Genomic DNA, 19715 nt, shown 5'->3' with positions numbered 1-19715 from the left:
TTACAAGATCACTCGTTGCGACCGTCAGTGGGGTGCGTGATGAGGTAGCAACACGTTTGGGAGAAATATCAGCACTGAGACGGGAACTGAGGGTGGGCATTTCAGAGGGTGTGCAAATAATGGCAGATGCCATGAGGGAGCTAGCTTCTGCAATAAGGGCACAAAGGCTGGATACTCAAATGCCACTCCCACTTCAATCCACGCACCCCCGGTCAGACCCAAGCCGGGCCCCCAACCCCACCCACCACCATCACCGACCCTATGAGGAAGTGCACTTTCCCCGAGATGTGTGTGAGGGATGGATGCAGCCTTCCTTTGCTGTTGTTGTTGTTGAAGTGCACTGTAAAATATCCAATGAAAGATATTTTGCATTAAAACTGATTATGTAAAACAATTTGAAAAATAGACAGTAAATCTATGGGCCATCAGGATGTGCCACAAGTAAACTAGTTCTTTGATGTTGCTGTTCTGTCCCTCTTGACATGATGTAACTAAAACAATACAACAATTTGTAGTCACTCTGCTGCTGCTTCTGTTTATGCTCTTTCCAATACTTGGGGCTAGATCCTGACTTTGTGCGATAATGTGAAACGAGTGACAGTGACTCGGCAGCCCATTTTATATCTCTCCCTATTTTTATTTCCATTGTTATTTCCTGGAAATAAAAATTTTAAAAAGATGTAAAATGGACTGCCGACTCGCTATCACTCGTTTTGCACTCGCACAAAGTCAAGATCTATCTCTTGTACTTTGTAACAGTAACATTTTGTTTTGAGAGGCAGTTAAATATAAAGAATTATTTTACTAGAAATAACCTTCACTTATATTTCTATCCATAACAGTGCTCACACAGAAACTACACCCTGCCAGATTCTGACAACAATGATCTAGATTCCCATATACAACCACGGATGTTTTTTTATGTTCTGGAGGTCAACCACAATTTGCTATTTATAATAACGTAGCTATTTGCACTAGAAAAATGCTCTGATTGGGTCTCCGTGATCACATGACCTGATAGCTGATTGGTCCCCTTGGAGGATAAGACACACCCAGCAGTTTTTCTGGAATGTGTAATGAGAACTGCTCAGCCCATGTTCTCAGTGACTTTGCAAAATGTAATTCGAGTCTGACTTCAGACCCCAGACAGGATAGAGTTCCCCAACCCAGCCCAAGATCCTGATCCCCCCCCCCCAGCCGAATTTCATGCCCCCACCCCCAACCAAAGTTCATCCACCTCCTCCCCAGTTGTGTGTGTTGGTCACAGATTGTTAACAGGTTTATTGGACATGAAGTGAACAGTGACAGTGTTGTTACTTCCGGATTTCATCCACTCCAATGAGGTCCCTTGTCACACAAGCATCAAGAAATCAGGTGTGGCTATAAAGTAGGTGGGGTTGGAAGAACGTTATCCGTCTTCCCTGAGTTCCTTCTCTCCCCTCCGATCCCCTCTCCCCTGGTTTCTGTCTCTCTCCCCCCAGTCTCTCTCCCCCAGTCTCTCTCATTCTCCCCCCAGTATCTCTCATTTCACCCTGTCTCTTTCACTCTCTCTCTCCCTTCCTCCCCCAGTCTCTCTCTCTCTCTCTCTTCCCCAGTCTCTCTCTCCCCTCCACCCCCCCAACCTGGTCTCTCACACCCCCCCCCAAACCCATCTCTCTCTCTCCCACCCCCGTCTCGCTCTCTCTCCCTTCCCCCCCTCAGTCTCTCTCTTTCTCCTCCCCCATGTCGCTTTCTCTTTCTCCCTCCGCCTCCCATCTCTCTCGCTCTCTCCCACTATCTCTGATGTTTTCTCTTCCACAGAAAGCTATGAAAATGTTTCAAATAATCCAAAAACTAGAAGCAGCTCCAGGCACCACGCAACTTGTGGTTTGGCCCGACTTCTGGCTTCTTCGTACGTCGCACTGCGCATGCGTGAAAAGGGTGTGGCATTCAATGTGCGCATGCACAGGACACACAAAAACCTAGTGCAAATAGTCACTCTGTGTTTATAAACCCTGAAACTAACTTTTTACAAGTCAAACTCTTTTTGGGTTCAAAACAATTCTAATGTACATAATTAACTCTCTTATATTTAGAGGACATAAAATCAAGTATGAAGAGACTCTTTTAGTCTGCTTTCTTTTCATAAAGTGAAGGAGCATTTATTACTCACAAGTTATACATATTTTGAACAGTTGGTGTTATAACCTGTTTTCCTTAACCTGTAAGTGAAAGCAGCTTGAGCAGTAACATACAGGGTGAGGAGAGAAATTACAGCATAGGAACAGGCCATTCAGCCCAACTGGTCCATGCTGGTGTTTATGCTCTACATGAGCCGCCTCCCACCCTACTTCATCGAACTCTATCAGTATATCCTTTTGTTACTTTCCACACAATGTACTTCTCCAGCTTCCCTCTAAATGCATCTATGCTATTCGTCTCAACTACTCCACGTGGTAGCAAGTTCCACATTCTAACTGCTCTCTGGGTAAAGAAGTTTCACCTGAATTCCTTATTGGATTTATCAGTGATTATCTTATATATATGACCCCTAGTTTTGGTCTCCTTCACAAGTAGAAACATCTTCTCCTCGTCTTGGAAACATTTGTTCTATGTCTAATTTATGTGTCACAAGTAAGCTGAAAAGAGAAGTCACAAGTAGTAAAGTTGGGTGTAAGCTGTGGTCCGTTTACACCACATCTTAGTTAAGCAATTAATCCCAAATTTGTATCACTCTGTTTCCTGTATATAAATTCTAAAATATAAAAAGCAACTCATGGCTATTTAAACAGACACTGTGGTTTGAAGGTGAACTGAGGACTGTTATTATAGGTTGATATATCATGAACTAAGTACTGTTTCTTTCATATTATGTGTAGCATATATACTGCTAATCTATTGATAGAAATGAGAATGTTACATGTTGATGTCTACCTTTAGCTTCACTGTCCTTATTGCTCAGGTTATACTGGGTTTCATCATTGAGAAACCAGAGTGGCTCAAGTTCCACTACAGCTGAACCAGATGTGGAAATAATAGACTACCGTCCAGTTACAATTATCCTGCTAAAGTTTTTGACATTTGTTTTAAGTAGTCCTTCATGTAATATGGTGATCCCGTATACTGTGTGATGTAAAAAATTAAATTGTGTAATGGATTACAGGCTGCACAATCTACTGCACAAACTAGCTTGCAGTTATACTGCTGCTTGTCTGAACACACAAGATAGAATTCAAAATGCTGGGTCCCTTCACTTCAGTTTGCCCCAGATAGGAATAGTACTGTGCATCAGGGACTGCACTGCAGCTTATTTCAGAGTCACTTCGGCCACTAATGTACAATATAACTGACTTATAATATCTCTATTAACCTTCGACTTGTAATCCCTCCGCTCCCATCCCTTCTACAAACAGAAAGAAAACTAGTAAATGCACACATTATCATTTAAAAATAGTGATAAGGGGGAGAAATTCAGGGCGTTTGCACCTCCCGGAGCTCCAGTGACTTTTCGCCTGGGCATGGCGCCGCTACCGACTCTCGTGAAATTCTGCGGGAGTTTAGCGATGGTGGTAACCGGTAGTGCCCCGCTCCGCCAGCGATGATGACGTCATCACCATGCGCAGCGAACCGTTTTCACCCCAGAGCAAAAATTCGGGCCCCGAAGCTGCTCACGAGGTGATAATTAAAGGGGACATGTGTGGAGGGGGTGGGGGAGGGGTGGCGGAGGGGGAGAGTGTAAAAAAAATGCCCGACTGACTAGTCATGGCCTTCTTCCTCCTGGAAAGGTATACAAAATGTTCCTTGTGATTTTTTAACTTCATTCTGACTTCTGTGGAATTATTCCAAAGTGAACATAACATGTGTGAATATTTTATAATAAGAACAAATACACTATTTATCCCAAATGAAGCAAGCAAAGGGGACATTTTCACAAATCAAACACTGTTATTTAGAAAAAAACAAGACTACTTTCTGCTCCAGTATAGCTCTAAAACTAACAGGAGGTCATTGTTTAGCTTAGTATTAAATTATTTCATTGAAATATCTTCTTTTGCACCAACTTCTTGTAAAGTTCCACATCTATCCCACAAAGGTTCTGCTTAAACTTAAAGCTTTATACTTCGGATTCTGAGCCTTCAAATGTTGCACCATTCTCTGCCGGCTTTAATTGTGCATCTTACTGAGTGTTTCCCTCACATGCACAATTTTAAGACCTTTGACAGTTATATTGTCTGGTCGTAGTGATAGCCTCAGCAGCATGGAGAAGCTCATTAACTCACTCAATTTTATGCATATGCCTGGCTACAAAGTACATCTGCATATTGCAAACAATGTTGTTTCTAAGTCAGATTCAATGCAAGTGTAAAAGCCTCATTCACAGCTAGATGATGAAGCCAGGAATCTGAATGAACAGATCTATATTCGGAATTGGTGTTACTATTGAGACTTACCTCAAGGGCAATTCTTCCCTCAGTGCTGAACATCTACAAGTACAAGCTCACAATTAGAAACCTGTCACCCTGTCCTCATCCCGTTCTCCCCCATCCATGCTGGCTGGTGCTGCTTCTTTCATGCAGTACAGTCAATTTCAGTTACAGTTGAGCTGTCATTTGTGAAGAATTGGGTAGGTAATTAATGAACAGGTTGAATTTTACAAATTTGCACTCGGGGTGTAAAGAACTGTGCGCTGGAAGCACAAGTTTATAAAAATCTACCCGAATAGCTCTTTTGGAGCTCAACCATTTTTTCTGCTGCTTCATCAATGAACTTCTCTCCATCATAAGGCCAGGAGTCAGATTGTCTGGGCATGGTGCGGGAGGATTGGAGGACTGCTAATGTAGTGCCCTTGTTTAAGAAGGTAGAAAGGGATAGGCCGAGTAATTACAGGCCTGTCAGCCTAAACTCAGTGGTGGGAAAATTATTGGAAAAAATCCTGAAGGACAGGATAAATCTGCATTTGGAAAGGCAAGGATTAATTAGGGACAGTCAGCACGGATTTGTTAAGGGAAGATCGTGTCTGACTAACCTGATTGAATTTTTTGAGGAGGTAACCAAAGCTTTTGATAAAGTCCCACATGGTAGACTGGTCATGAATGTTAAAGCCCATGGGATACAGGGCAAAGTGTCAAGTTGGATCCAAAATTGGCTTGGAGGTAGGAAGCAAAGGGTAATGATTGATGGATGTTTTTGTGACTGGAAGGATGTTTCCGGTGGCATTCTGCAGGGCTCAGTACTGGGACCCTTGCTTTTTCTGGTATATATCAATGATTTAGATTTGAATATAGCGAGTATGATTAAGAAGTTTGCACACGACACTAAAATTGGCTGTGTGGTTGATAATGAAGAGGAAATTCATGGGCTGCAGGAGGATATCAATCTACTGGTCAGGTGGGCAGAGCAGGGACAAATGGAATTTAATTCAGAGAAGTGTGAGGTGATGCACTTTGGGAGGGTTAATAAGGAAAAGGTATACACATTAAGCGGTAGGCCACTTAATAGTGTAGATGAACAAAGGGACCTTGGAGTGCTTGTCCACAGATCTCTGAAAGTAGCAGGCCAGGTGGATAAGGTGGTTAAGAAGGCATACGGAATGCTTGCCTTTATTGGCCGAGGCATAGAATATAAGAGCAGGGAGGTTATGGTTAAATTGTATAATACTTTGGTTAGGCCACAGCTGGAGTATTGCATGCAGTTCTGGTCGCCGTATTATAGGAAGGATGAGATTGCACTAGAGAGGGTGCAGAGGAGATTTACTAGGATGCTGCCTGGAATGGAGAATCTTAGTTATGAGGACAGATTGGATAGACTGGGTTTGTTCTCATTGGAACAGAGGAGGTTGAGAGGAGACCTCGCTGAGGTGTACAAAATATTGACAGCCTGGACATAATGGATAGTAAGGGTCTATTTCCAAAGGTAGAGGGGCCTATTACAAGGGGGCATAGTTTTAAGGTGATTGGTGGAAGGTTTAGAAGGGATTTGAGAGAGGGGCTTCTTTATGCAGAGGGTTGTGGGGATCTGGAACTCGCTGCCTGGAAGAGTGGTGGATGTAGAAACCCTCACCACTTTTAAAAGATGGTTGGGTGGGCACTTAAAGTGCAGTAACCTGCAGGGTTACAGATCTAGAGCTGGTAATTGGGATTAGACTGGATGACCTTTTGTTGGATGGAGCAGATGTAATGGTAAGTACTGCAGGGAATAGAATACGGCCAGGGTGATCTCCTGGACTAGTTTCAATCACCTAGATGGGTTGGAGGAGAATTTTCCTTGATTTTTTCTCCCTAAATTGGCCTGGGTTTTTATCTGGTTTTTGCCTCTTCCAGGAGATCACATGGCTCTGGTTGGCGTAGAGTGTAGAATGTTTTAGTATAAGAGGTGACGCAGTTGTGGTGAGGCGGATTGATTGGGCTGGGTGCTCTTTGCCTTTCCGTCATTGTCATAGGTTTATATGTAACCTTTAGGGCTGCTGACCAAGGGCAGTGTGGCTCTTTGTTGGCTGGCACGGACACAATGGGCCGGAATGGCCTCCTTCTGCAAATTTCTATGTTTCTACGTTTGCTGACAATTCTACAGTGCAGCACTATTTATAACGTCTCCAATAATAAAAAGCCCATGCCAACCAACAGCGCAACTTTTATATCCAGATGTGGGCTGACAAGTGGTAGGTGTCATAAGTGACAGGCAATGACTGTTTCAACAAGAAAAAGTCCAACCACATCCCCCTAACTTTCAACAGCACCACCAGTGACAAGGCCTCCATCATCAATATCTTGGGCGGGATGAGGGGTGGGGGGTGCTTTCACCACTGCTCAGCCACATCAACACAGTGGTTACAAAAGCAGGGCAGAGGTTGGGTACTCTGCAGTGAGTGGCTCAACTCCTGATCCCTCAATGCCTCACCACCATGTACAAGCCTTAAGTCAGAAGTATGATGAAATACTCGCTACTCAACTGCATGAGTGCAGTTGCAACAGCACTCAAGGAGTTCCACACTATCCAGGACAAAGCAATCCACTTGATCAGCGCACCAGCCACTGAGCTCAATATCCGCCCCCTTCACTACCACGGCACTGTCTACAGGATGCAGTGTGAAAATCACCAAGTTTATTTTGACAGCACTTCCCAGCCCTATGATTTCTGTCACTGAGAAGGACAAAAGCAGTAATACCATGGGACCACCATCACCTTCAAGTCGCACACCACCCTGACTTAGACATGTATCACCATTCCTTCATTGTCGCTGGATCAGTATCCTAGACTTCCCCACCAAGTACCTTTGTAGGAGCACCTTCACTACAAGGACAGCAGCAGTTCAAGGAGAAGGTCCAAACCACCTACTCAGGGCAACTAGAGATGGGCAATAAATCCGGCCTTGGCAGTGTCACCCATATCCTGAGAACAAATGGGAAAAAAAACTCTTTTGGAATGTAAACTAAATCTGCCACAGAAATGTTAGGGATGTAACCATAAAATAAATGTTTGTGATGTTGACTCTCCAAATGTAAGAGGAATCCAACAGCGAAATAAAAATAGACACAAGATTGCAAATGTTCAGTTCTTTCAGGAAATATTATAAATGATGAGATATTCTGTGGCTCCGTTCAAAGAAAGAAAGAACCAACTTGTATTTATATATCGACTTTCACGTCAGGATGTCCCAAAGTACTTCACAGCTAATAAAGTACTATTTAAGTGTAGTGCCTGTATATAAAGGAAATGCGTTGCACAGAGCAAGCACCCACAAACAGTAATGAGGTAAATAACCAGATAATGGCATCCCTTCTGTTCTCTTACCGCCCTCTCCCCCAGCCCTGCACCCAACCCCCCTCACACCACCCCTGATCCCTTTCCCGGGTCTAACCTGAAGGCCACTGCCAGTCCAAATTGGAGAGTAGCAAACAGGTTAGCTGCCTCTAGGTGCGACAGACATCTGCAGCGTGACACAATTATTAAGATGTGGCCCAAGGCCCAAATTTGGGTGAGCCTCAGGCCATGGCATGCACTGGGAGTGCACCTAATATGCCGTACTTGAAAACGGGCCAAGACCAATTTCTAGGCCCGTCTGATTTTTGGCGGTGCTGCTTGAGGGATAAATGTCAGTAAGGGAGTCTTTTAAGTTCACGAGAGGGCAGACAGGGCCCTGGTTTAATGCCTCATCTGAAAGATGTCACCTCTAGCAGTGTAGCACTCCTTCAGTGTTGCTCTGAAGTGCCAGCCTACATTATGTGCTCAAGTCTGAATTCCATAATTCAACATTTTTCATTCATGATTCGATGTATAGGTGTAATTTTCTGACTTTGAACTATTGTAAGGGATCTTGACCACCATATTTCATAACCTCGCAGACAACCCCCCACCCCGACATTGCTGATTTTGTATCCTATTTCTTTTTACTACAGTTGCGGAAACAGTGGAAACCCACCTCCTCTGGCTCGATGAGTTTGAACTCCATGCCGCGGCCTGTCCATGCAATAAAGTGCGAGTTTGTTGGATCATCCAGCAGGGCCACTAGAAATTGCCAAAGTTGGAGAGAGCCTCTGCGCTGGTAAGTGGGTCCTTCACGATATACACCTGGCTCCTGCTTGATATCACCTGAGGAAACAAAAGCCGCCATTGATGCATCAACAATTTGAACCAGGCAAAGTTTTATATTCGTCAGAAATCAGCACTGGCTGGTGCATTAGATCTGCTCATCCATGCCTTTGTTACCACTAGACTTGACTATCCCAATGCTCTCCTGGCTGGCCTCCAACTTGCACCCTCCATATACTTGAGCTCATTCAAAAATCTGCTGCCCGTATCTTAACTCGCCCCAAGCTCCGTTCACCCATCACCCATGTGCTCGCTGACCGACATTGGTTCCCGGTGTGGCAACGCCTCAATTTCAAAATTCGAATTCTTGTTTTCAAATTCATCCATAACCTTACCCCCACCCCCCTACCACCATACTTCTATTCTAGATTGACAATCTGAATTAGAAAGACTTTACAGGTGGCTGATAATGGGAAATAGAAAATGTCACAGTGGAACAGGATTGAAGAGTACTGAAAGAATAGCCTAACAAGAGCTTTAGTCTGCATCTAATTCTTGCAGTGCTACCACTAATCAGGGAATTTTTGATATCAAAGTTATAACTAAATTTAACACAGGGAGATCCGCACACTGGAGTGCATGTGCGCTTGCAACGACACGTACGTTAACACACACACAATACTAGCCAAAACTCTCAATGGTCTCAAAATGCTCATCAACCTTCAACTTCAATGAGAAACATTTTAGCACCATTTATTTCAGTGGAAACATTCTGGGAATTAAGAGCAAATCCTATCAGGAAGTAGTAGCTAAATCTTTATGACTCCAGCTAGATAATAAAATACATCATTTATACTTTTTTATTAAAGATCTGCTCAATTCAGCCAGTTGGATGAATATCATCTGGGACAACTGTCAAGTGTTGCAAGGTCATAACATCATCGGAATCTCAGCTCCTACAAATTTCCCTTTGGAATAACGTTGTTCATCTGACTACAGTTGAAGGTTTGATAAACCATGCATAGTGTAGGTCTGGAGGTAATTCTGCAAGACTGCACTCCCAATATTGAGTCTCTCTCGTAGCAGTAGTGGAGATGAGGCTGCACTGTAGCTCCCATTTCCTGTCTAGCGCTTGTCACTAGAGAGGCTCCATGCTGGAAATGGAAGACGGCAAAATTACCCTTGATGCTGCATGGAGTCACAGCATTCACAATAAAGCTGGTTGTTTGTGAGAGGCACCACTTTCTCTCCACAGTACCGTGCACTTTACACTAACAAGGCATCTGCTGTCACCAAACTGGGGTTTATTCCGAGATCTGAGACACTAAAGTTACACTGTGAAATTGTGATGTACGAACGCTTACTGAATACATTCTGTCTGAAACTTTCATCTCCGCTAGGTTAGAACATAAGAACATAAGAAATAGGAGCAGGAGTAGGCCACCTGGCCCCTCAAGCCTGCTCCGCCATTTAATAAGATCATGGCTGATCTGATCATGGACTCAGCTCCACTTCCCTGCCCTCTCCCCATAACCCTTTATTCCCTTATCGCTCAAAAGTCTGTCTACCTCCACCTTAAATATAGTCAATGACCCAGCCTCCACAGCTCTCTGGGGCAGAGAATTCCATTAATTTACAACTCTTTGAGAGAAGAAATTCCTCATCTCAGTTTTAAATAGGCTCAATTTTGGCCATGACTTGCATCAATTTTTTTGGAGTAAGTTGTGTTTTCTGGCGTAAGTTAAAAAATGCCATTTTCTCAAAAAATTTGCTCCAGAGTAAGTCAGTTAGGTATGATTTTTTTTAGTTCCGTTTTTTTTTCAAAAGGGGGCGTTCCCAGACACTTACGACAATTTTGGCCATTTATGCCACTTTGGCCAGCAAAAACTTACTCCAAATCGACTTAGGTCAGCGTATGTGGCCAGCTCTGAAAAACATTGCGAGCAGTTAAGAAATCTGCGCAGGTAAGTAAGTAAGGACCTGCACCCAAGCACCAAACATTCCAAATAAAAGTTAAAATAACTAAATAAAAATGAAGAACTCAGGTAAACAATTGATTCACAATTAAATATTTAAAGTAAATCCTACTTTGGGCTGGGGAAGGCAGCGGGTCGGCCTGTACGGGAGGCTATTCGGCGTGGGATAGGGGCGGCCGACAAAGACGCATCGGGAGGTGGGGGGGGGAGGGGCGGAAGGGAGGGAGGGAGAGGAACTGCAGGGCTCCACGGCATCTCGGGTAGGGTTCTGACAGCCTGGGTTGCATTTCGACGTGGGCGACCATTCGGCCACGGCTAGGGGGTGGCGAACATCGGGTCCTGTTAACAGCTTGCAGGACATGCTGGGAGGGCGAGGAGCATGCGCGCAGACTCCACTGTGCATGCGGACAGCTGCCAGCAGTGTTTTCAGCGCAGGGCTGTAGCTCTGACCCCCACTCCACCAGGACCCGGGACACTCGGCAGAGGGGCCAGGATACTAAGAAAGTTTTTTGGTGCCCTTTCCAGCACACAAAGTTGCCGCATAAAGGGTCAGTGCGCCAAAAAAACGAGTTGCCCAAAATTGGGCCCTATGTCCCCGAATTTTAATTTCTCCTATGAGTGGAAATATCCTCTCTGCATTCATCTTGTCTAGCCCCCTCATTATCTTGTATGTTTCGATACGATCACCTCTCATTCTTCTGAACTCCAATGAGTTCTGGTCCAACCTACTCAACCTTTCTTCATAAATCAACCCCCTCATCTCCGGAATCAACCTAGTGAATCTTCTCTGAACAGCCTCCAATGCAAGTACATCCTTCCTTAAATATGGAGACCGAAACTGTACGCAGTACTCCAGGTGTGGCCTCACCAATACCCTGTACAGTTGTAGCAGGACTTCTCTGCAATAAAGGCCAACATTCCATTTGCCTTCCTGATTACTTGCTATACCTGCACACTCACTTTTTGTGTTTTATGCACAAGAACCCCCAGATCCCTCTATTCTGCAGCACTTTGCAATTTTTCTCCATTTAAATTATAATTTGCTTTGCTATTTTTTCTGCCAAAGTGGATAACCTCACATTTTCCCACATTATACTCCATCTGCCAAATGTTTGCCCACTCACTTAGCCTGTCTATATCCCTTTGCAGATTTTTTTGTGTCCTCCTCACAATTTGCTTTCCCACCCATTTTTGTATCATCAGCAAACTTGGGAACATTACACTCAATCCCTTCATCCAAGTCATTAATATAGATTGTAAATAGTTGAGGCCCCAACACCGATCCTTGGGGCACCCCACTAGTTACTGTTTGCCAACTGGAAAATTGACCCATTTATCCCGACTCACTGTTATGTTAGTTAGCCAATCCTTTATCCATGCTAATAGATTACCCCCAACGCCATGAACTTTTATTTTGTGCAGTAATCTTTTATGTGGCACCTTATCGAATGCCTTCTGGAAATCCAAATACACCACATCCACTGGTTCCCCCTTATCCACCCTGCTCGTTACATCCTCAAAGAACTCCAGCAAATTTATCAAACATGATTTCCCTTTCATAAAACCATGCAGACTCTGCTTAATTGAATTCTGCTTTTCCAAATGTCCCGGTACTGCTTCCTTAATAATAGACTCCAGCATTTTCCCAACAGCATATGTTTGGCAAATTGGTCTATAGTTTGCTGCTTTTTGTCTGGCTCCTTTTTAAAATAGGGGTGTTATATTTGCAGTTTTCCAATCAGCTGGCACCGCCCCAGAATTCAGGGAATTTTGGTAGATCACAACCAATGCATCCACTATCTCTGCAGCCACTTCTTTTAAGACCCTAAGATGTATGCCATCAGGTCCAGGGGACTTGTCCGCCTTTAATCCCATTATTTTACTGAGTACTTCTTCTTTAGTGACAGTGATTGTTTTAATTTCCTCCCTCTCTATTACGCCTTGATTATCCAATACTCGGATGTTTTTAGTGTATTCTACCACGAAGACCGATACAAAATATTTGTTCAGCGTCCCTGTCATTTCCCTGTTCTCTATTATTAATTCCCTAGTCTCATTCTCTAGGGGACCAACATTTAGTTTAGCCACTCTTTTCCTTTTTATGTACCTGCAGAAACTCTTACTATCTGTTTTTATATTTCATGCTAGTTTACTCTCATAATCTATCTTCCCTCTCTTTATCATTTTTTAAGTCGCTCTTTGATGGCTTTTAAAAGTTTCCCAAACCTCTGGCCTCCCACTAGTCTTGGCCACCTTGTATGCCCTTGTTTTCAATTTGATATCATCCCTTATTTCCTTAGTTAGTCACAGATGGTTATCCCTTCTCTTACAGTCTTTCCTTCTCATTGGGATATATTTTTGTTGAGAGTAAGGAAATATCTCCTTAAATGTCTGCCACTGCTCATCAACCATCCCATACTTCAGTCTATTTTCCCAATCCACTTGAGCCAACTCTTCCCTCATACCTTTGTAGTCTCCTTTATTTAAGCTTAGGACACTGGTTTGAGATCCAACTTTCTCACCCTCCAAATGAATTTGAAATTCAACCATGTTATGATCATGCATTCCAAGAGAATCCTTTACTATTTATTAATCCTGTCTCATGACACAGTACCAGATCTAAGATAGCCTGCTCCCTGTGTCCGCAACGTGTTGTTCAAGGATACTATCCCGGATACACTCTATGAACTCTTCCTCAAGGCTACCCTGGCCAATTTGCTTTGTCCAATCAATATGAAGGTTAAAATTGGCCATGATTATTGCCGTTCCTTTTTTATAAGCCTTCATTATTTTTTGATTTATACTCCGTTCAACAGTGTAACTACTTTTTGGGGGCCTATAGACTATACCCACCAGCGACTTTTTCCCCTTATTATTCCTTATCTCCACCCAAACTGATTCAACATCTTGATCTTCTGAGCCAATATCGTTTCTCACTAACGCACTGATCTCATCCTTTATTAACAGTGCTCCCCCACCTCCTTTCCTTTCAGTCTGTTCTTCCGAATTGTCACATACCCCTAAATATTTAGTTCCCAGTCCAAGTCACCTTGCAACCACGTCTCTGTAATAATGGCTATCATATCATACACATTTGTATCTATTTGTGCCGTCAACTCATCTATTTTGTTACGAATGCTTTGTGCATTCAGCTAAAGAGCTTTTAAATTTGTTTTTTTAACCATTTTTCTCTGCTTTGACTCCACTTTCTGATTCATCGTTATGTTTATACATTTTGTCCCTTCCTGGCACACTCTGGTTTTCATTTCCTCCAGTGCTACCCTGCTCTATTGCCTTCTTATTCTTTGACTTTTTAAATTTTCGCTCATCTGAATCCTCCCCCCGCCCTCGCCCCACCAGTTAGTTTAAAGCCCTCTTGACAGCCCTAGTTATTCAATTTGCCAGGACCCTAGTCCCAGCACGGTCTACGTGGAGCCCATCTGAACGGAATAGCTCCCTCTTACCCCAGTACTGGTGCCAGTGCCATTTCTCCCACACCAGACTTTGAGCCACATGTTTACTCTCTGATCTTATTTACCCTATGCAAATTTGCTCGTGGCTCAGGTAGCAATCCAGAAATTATTACCCTTGTGGTTCTGCTTTTTAATTTGGCCCCTAGCTGCTCATAATCCCTCAGCAGAACCTCTTTCTTTGTCCTATCTATGTCATTGGTACCCACGTGGACCATGACAACTGGATCTTCCCCATCCCACTCCAAGTTCCTCTCCAGCCCTGAGGAGATGTGCTTAACCCTGGCACCGGGCAGGCAACAGGTTCATTTCTCGAGTAAAGTAATAGAAAGAGGAATTTCAGATGATGCATTAAATGTTTATTTGTTACTATCCCATGTTGCCTGGGTGCTTAAAGCAAGTTTACCACAGTTCATTTCAGATTATAACGAGGATGCAGCATCATGTGAGACGTGGTGAAGTGTTAGGAAGTGAGCATGCTCTCAACAATTTCTACTTATTCTCACTCTAAAAGCTAGCTTCACTAGATTGACCCCTGCTTTCTATGATCCAAACTGCAACCTTTTGCATTTTGTATCTGGGGGTCAAACAGTCTCTCCTTTTATTGCAAAATAAAAATTAAAAAGCTGTTAAATGATATAAAAGATAACCGGTGAGGTGATACAGAGCCATAAAAAGGTCTTCTAGTAAGCAGCTTCTAGGTCATTCAATCCATTTACTCATGGGCCCTTGATATTTGTGGGGAGGGAGCGAGTGAGGCCGAAGATGGTCAAAGGACCCGGCACAGCCAGGGACGCTGAGGTCCTGCCAAACGACCAAGCCCTGATTATCATTTTTTTTGTTCCGTTTCCTGCCCGGCAGCTGGCCTAATGGACAGCCTGACTGCTGGCGGGAGAGAACACCAGTCCCCAGTAATCGGGAGGGGGGATGTTTGCCGATTGAAGCTGGGAGAGGTTGGCAAACGGGGCTGGGGGAGTCACGATCGGCATGGAGGAGGCCGAAGGCTTTGTTGGGGGCCGGGGGAACACTCCTGCTCATCCTGGCCCACAAGGAATGCTGTAAAAGGCACTTACCTGTGGAGCCGGCATCTCCTGCCTCCCTATCACTGCAAACATTTCTGTTAATGTAATGAAGGGCTGCATACCCAAAACAGCAGTAACCTTTCTCTTATCTCAAAATGCTGACAGACCTAATGTATATTTCCAGCATTTTCTGTTTTATTTCCTTTTTATTGCTATTGAATTCTATGCAAGATACCAGCATGTCCCATGTCACTTCAGAAGACCTATAATTTCATCTACGCTAGACATTTCTTAAAGCAGGCCAAACTATTGAACAGGTTTATTAACAAAGAGAATTATTTACAGAAGCAATCTATATAGCCATAATATTAAACAGTCCACGACAGCACAAGAAGTCTGGAAATGGCTAAATAAGGAGGAAAAACATCATCATCCAAAGCAGTCTGATAAGAACCTTTGACAGTGAGATTCAAATTGGGCAGGGGCACAAAATGGGTGGTGGTGGATCAGCCGCCCGTTATACACACGTTCGATTTTCTTTTCTATTGACTTCAGCACAGAAGACTTAAGATACCAGGCATATGAGTGCAATAATATTAGACAAGGACCTGAATAAATTGCTGGTTAAGAGTCGGAGTTTGGTGGGCCATTTTTTGTTCTGGACTTCCTAACTTTCTTAAATATATACAAGTGTATACTCTATAATGATTCTCAATATGTCAGAGTATTTAGGGGCAAAAGCTAAATACTGCAGATGCTGGAAATCTGCATTAAAAACAGAAAATGCTGATGAAATGTCATTAACATGAAACATTAACTGTTTCTCACTCCACAAATGCTGCCTGACCTGTTGAGTATTTCCAGCAATTTCTGTTTTTAAACTAGTGGATTTAGGGGGTCATTTTCAGCTTTGTCACCTAGATGGTAATGTGGTGGAGTGGATCGTACATTCTTTATAGAGCTTATCTGATTTTCATCCCACTGATTTCAATGGGATGAAACTTAGTACAGTTCTATAACAGGCAGCCAATCCATTCTGCCATGTTACTTCCCTGACAGCAAAGTTGAAAATTAAACCCATGGTGTCACCGGATATAAAAGAGGTCAGAGGGTCTAGTAAGGAGGAGGAACTGAGGGAAATCTTTATTAGTCAGGAAATTGTGTTGGGGAAATTGATGGGATTGAAGGCCGATAAATCCCCAGGGCCTGATGGACTGCATCCCAGAGTACTTAAGAAGGTGGCCTTGGAAATAGCGGATGCATTGACAGTTATTTTCCAACATTCCATTGACTCTGGATCAGTTCCTATCGAGTGGAGGGTAGCCAATGTAACCCCACTTTTTAAAAAAGGAGGGAGAGAGAAAACAGGGAATTATAGACCGGTCAGCCTGACCTCAGTAGTGGGTAAAATGATGGAATCAATTATTAAGGATGTCATAGCAGCGCATTTGGAAAAAGGTGACATGATAGGTCCAAGTCAGCATGGATTTGTGAAAGGGAAATCATGCTTGACAAATCTTCTGGAATTTTTTGAGGATGTTTCCAGTAAAGTGGACAAGGGAGAACCAGTTGATGTGGTATATTTGGACTTTCAGAAGGCTTTCGACAAGGTCCCACACAAGAGATTAATATGCAAAGTTAAAGCACATGGGATTGGGGGTAGTGTGCTGACGTGGATTGAGAACTGGTTGTCAGACAGGAAGCAAAGAGTAGAAGTAAATGGGTACTTTTCAGAATGGCAGGCAGTGACTAGTGGGGTACCGCAAGGTTCTGTGCTGGGGCCCCAGCTGTTTACATTGTACATTAATGATTTAGACGAGGGGATTAAATGTAGTATCTCCAAATTTGCGGATGACACTAAGTTGGGTGGCAGTGTGAGCTGCGAGGAGGATGCTATGAGGCTGCAGAGTGACTTGGATAGGTTAAGTGAGTGGGCAAATGCATGGCAGATGAAGTATAATGTGGATAAATGTGAGGTTATCCATTTTGGTGGTAAAATCAGAGAGACAGACTATTATCTGAATGGTGACAGATTAGGAAAAGGGGAGGTGCAACGAGACCTGGGTGTCATGGTACATCAGTCATTGAAGGTTGGCATGCAGGTACAGCAGGCGGTTAAGAAAGCAAATGGCATGTTGGCCTTCATAGCGAGGGGATTTGAGTACAGGGGCAGGGAGGTGTTGCTACAGTTGTACAGGGCTTTGGTGAGGCCACACCTGGAGTATTGTGTACAGTTTTGGTCTCCTAACTTGAGGAAGGACATTCTTGCTATTGAGGGAGTGCAGCGAAGATTCACCAGACTGATTCCTGGGATGGTGGGACTGACTTATCAAGAAAGACTGGATCAACTGGGCTTGTATTCACTGGAGTTCAGAAGAATGAGAGGGGATCTCATAGAAACGTTTAAAATTCTGACGGATTTAGACAGGTTAGATGCAGGAAGAATGTTCCCAATGTTGGGGAAGTCCAGAACCAGGGGTCACAGTCTAAGGATAAGGGGTAAGCCATTTAGGACCGAGATGAGGAGAAACTTCTTCACCCAGAGAGTGGTGAACCTGTGGAATTCTCTACCACAGAAAGTAGTTGAGGCCAATTCACTAAATATATTCAAAAGGGAGTTAGATGAAGTCCTTACTACTAGGGGGATCAAGGGGTATGGCAAGAAAGCAGGAAGTGGGTACTGAAGTTGCATGTTCAGCCATGAGCTCATTAAATGGCGGTGCAGGCTAAAAGGGCTGAATGGCCTACTCCTGCACCTATTTTCTATGTTTCTATAAGTAGGGGAGTAATTATATCTTGATAGCATCTTCTATGAGCATTAAGGGACCACCTTCAGGAAAGTTCCCTATTGCTATGATGGAGCTGGGTTTAATCTTGCCTGTCTTTTTAAAAATCTAACTGACCAGAACACAAATAGAAATAAATGGGTATGATCTGATAGCCATTACAGAGGCGTGGTTGCAAGGTGACCAAGGCTGGGAACAAAATATTATGGGGTATTTGACAATTCGGAAGGATAGCCTGAAAGGCTCTGTTAATAAAGGATGAGATCAGTGTGTTAGTGAGAAATTATATTGGCTCAGAAGATCAAGATGTAAAATCAGTTGGGTGGAGAAAAGGAATAATAAGGGGAAGAAGTCACTGGTGGGCATAGTCGACTGATGGGGGAGACTAGAACTAGGGGGCATAATCTTAGAATAAGGGGCCGCCCATTTAAAACTGAGATGAGGAGAAATTTATTTACTCAGTGGATTGTAAATATGTGGAATTTGTTGCCTCGGAGAGCTGTGGAAGCCGGGACATTGAATAAATTTAAGACAGAGATAGACAGTTTCTTAAACGATAAGGGAATAAGGGGTTATGGGGAGCGGGCAGGGCAGTGGACCTGAGTCCATGATTGGATCAGCCAAAATCGTAGAAAATGGCAGAGCAGGCTCGAGGGGCCGTATGGCCTACTCCTGCTCCTATTTCTTATGTTGTTTTGTTCTAAGGTCCTGGGACTGTAATGATTGACCTCCAACAGTCTGGGTGTCATGGTACATCAGTCATTGAAAGTTGGCATGCAAGTACAGTAGGCAGTTAAGAAAGCAAATGGCATGTTGGCCTTCATAGCGAGAGGATTTGTGTATAGGAGCAGGAAGGTCTTGCTGCAGTTGTACAGGGCCTTGGGGAGACCACACCTTGAGTATTGTGTGCAGTTTTGGTCTCCTAATCTGAAGAAGGACATTCTTGCTATTGAGGGAGTGCAGCGAACGTTCACCAGACTGATTCCTGGGATGGCAGGACTAACATAGGAAGAAAGACTGGATCGACGAGGCTTATATTCACTGCAATTTAGAAGAATGAGAGGGGATCTCATAGAAGCATCTAAAATTTTGGCGGGACTGGACAGGTTAGATGCAGGAAGAATGTTCCCAATGTTGGGGAAGTCCAGAACCAGAGGTCACAGTCTAAGGATAAGGGGTAAGCCATATAGGACCGAGATGAGGAGAAACTTTTTCACCCAGAGAATTGTGAACCTATGGAATTCTCTACCACAGAAAGTTGTTGAGTCCAGTTCGTTGGATATATTCAAAAGGGAGTTAGATGTGGCCCTTACGGCTAAAGGGATCAGGAAGTATGGGGGAGGGGGGGAGAGGGGGGAGAAGGGGCGGGAGAGGGGGGGAGAGGGGTGGGGAGAAGGAGAAGGGGAAGGGGGGAGGAGGAGAAGGGGAGAAGGGGGGAGGAGGAGAAGGGGAGAGGGGGGGAGGAGGAGAAGAGGAGAGGGGGGAGGAGGAGAAGGGGAGAGGGGGGGAGGAGGAGAAGGGGAGAGGGGGAGAGGAGGAAAAGGGGAGAGGAGAAGTGGGGGGAAGGAGAAAGGGGGTGGGGGTGGAGGCTGAACGGGCCAGGCCCAAGACTTCAGGCAGGGCCCGTCCCCAGCACCAGATTTACAGGTAGGTGACATTGGGTCGGATCGGGTCCGGGGTCGGGAGCGCGTGTCGGGTCGGGGGGAGCGCGGATCGGGGTCGGAAGCGTGGGTCGGATCGGGTCGGGGCCGGTCCGGGGGGGCGGGGTGGGGGGGGGGGCGGTCGGGAGCACGGGTCAGGTTGGCGGGGGGGGGGGGGGGGGGTGCGGTTGTGGGAGGGAGGTCAGGTTGGGTCGGGTCCTGTCCGGGTCGGGGGGGGAACGCGGGTCGGGTCCAGTCCGGGGGATCGGGTCCTGTCCGGTCCGGGGGCGGGGGGGGAAGTGGGAGTCGGGTC

General features: G+C 44.5%; 1 protein-coding gene across 3 annotated transcripts in view; it reads right to left on the bottom strand.

The window, feature by feature from the left end:
- Positions 1-19715, bottom strand: part of etv1 (ETS variant transcription factor 1) — a 186102-nt gene that overhangs the window by 31869 nt on the left and 134518 nt on the right. For all 3 annotated transcript variants that reach the window (XM_070879983.1, XM_070879982.1, XM_070879984.1), the window contains exon 10: positions 8399-8568. In XM_070879983.1, coding sequence (XP_070736084.1) covers positions 8399-8568 — 170 coding nt within the window. The remainder of the gene's footprint in view (positions 1-8398; positions 8569-19715) is intronic.

This window comes from Pristiophorus japonicus, chromosome 5 (assembly GCF_044704955.1).
Source record: "Pristiophorus japonicus isolate sPriJap1 chromosome 5, sPriJap1.hap1, whole genome shotgun sequence".
NCBI classification, from domain to species: domain Eukaryota; kingdom Metazoa; phylum Chordata; class Chondrichthyes; family Pristiophoridae; genus Pristiophorus; species Pristiophorus japonicus.
Note: the sequence above shows the minus strand (reverse complement) of the source record. Positions and strands in the feature narration are given on the sequence as shown.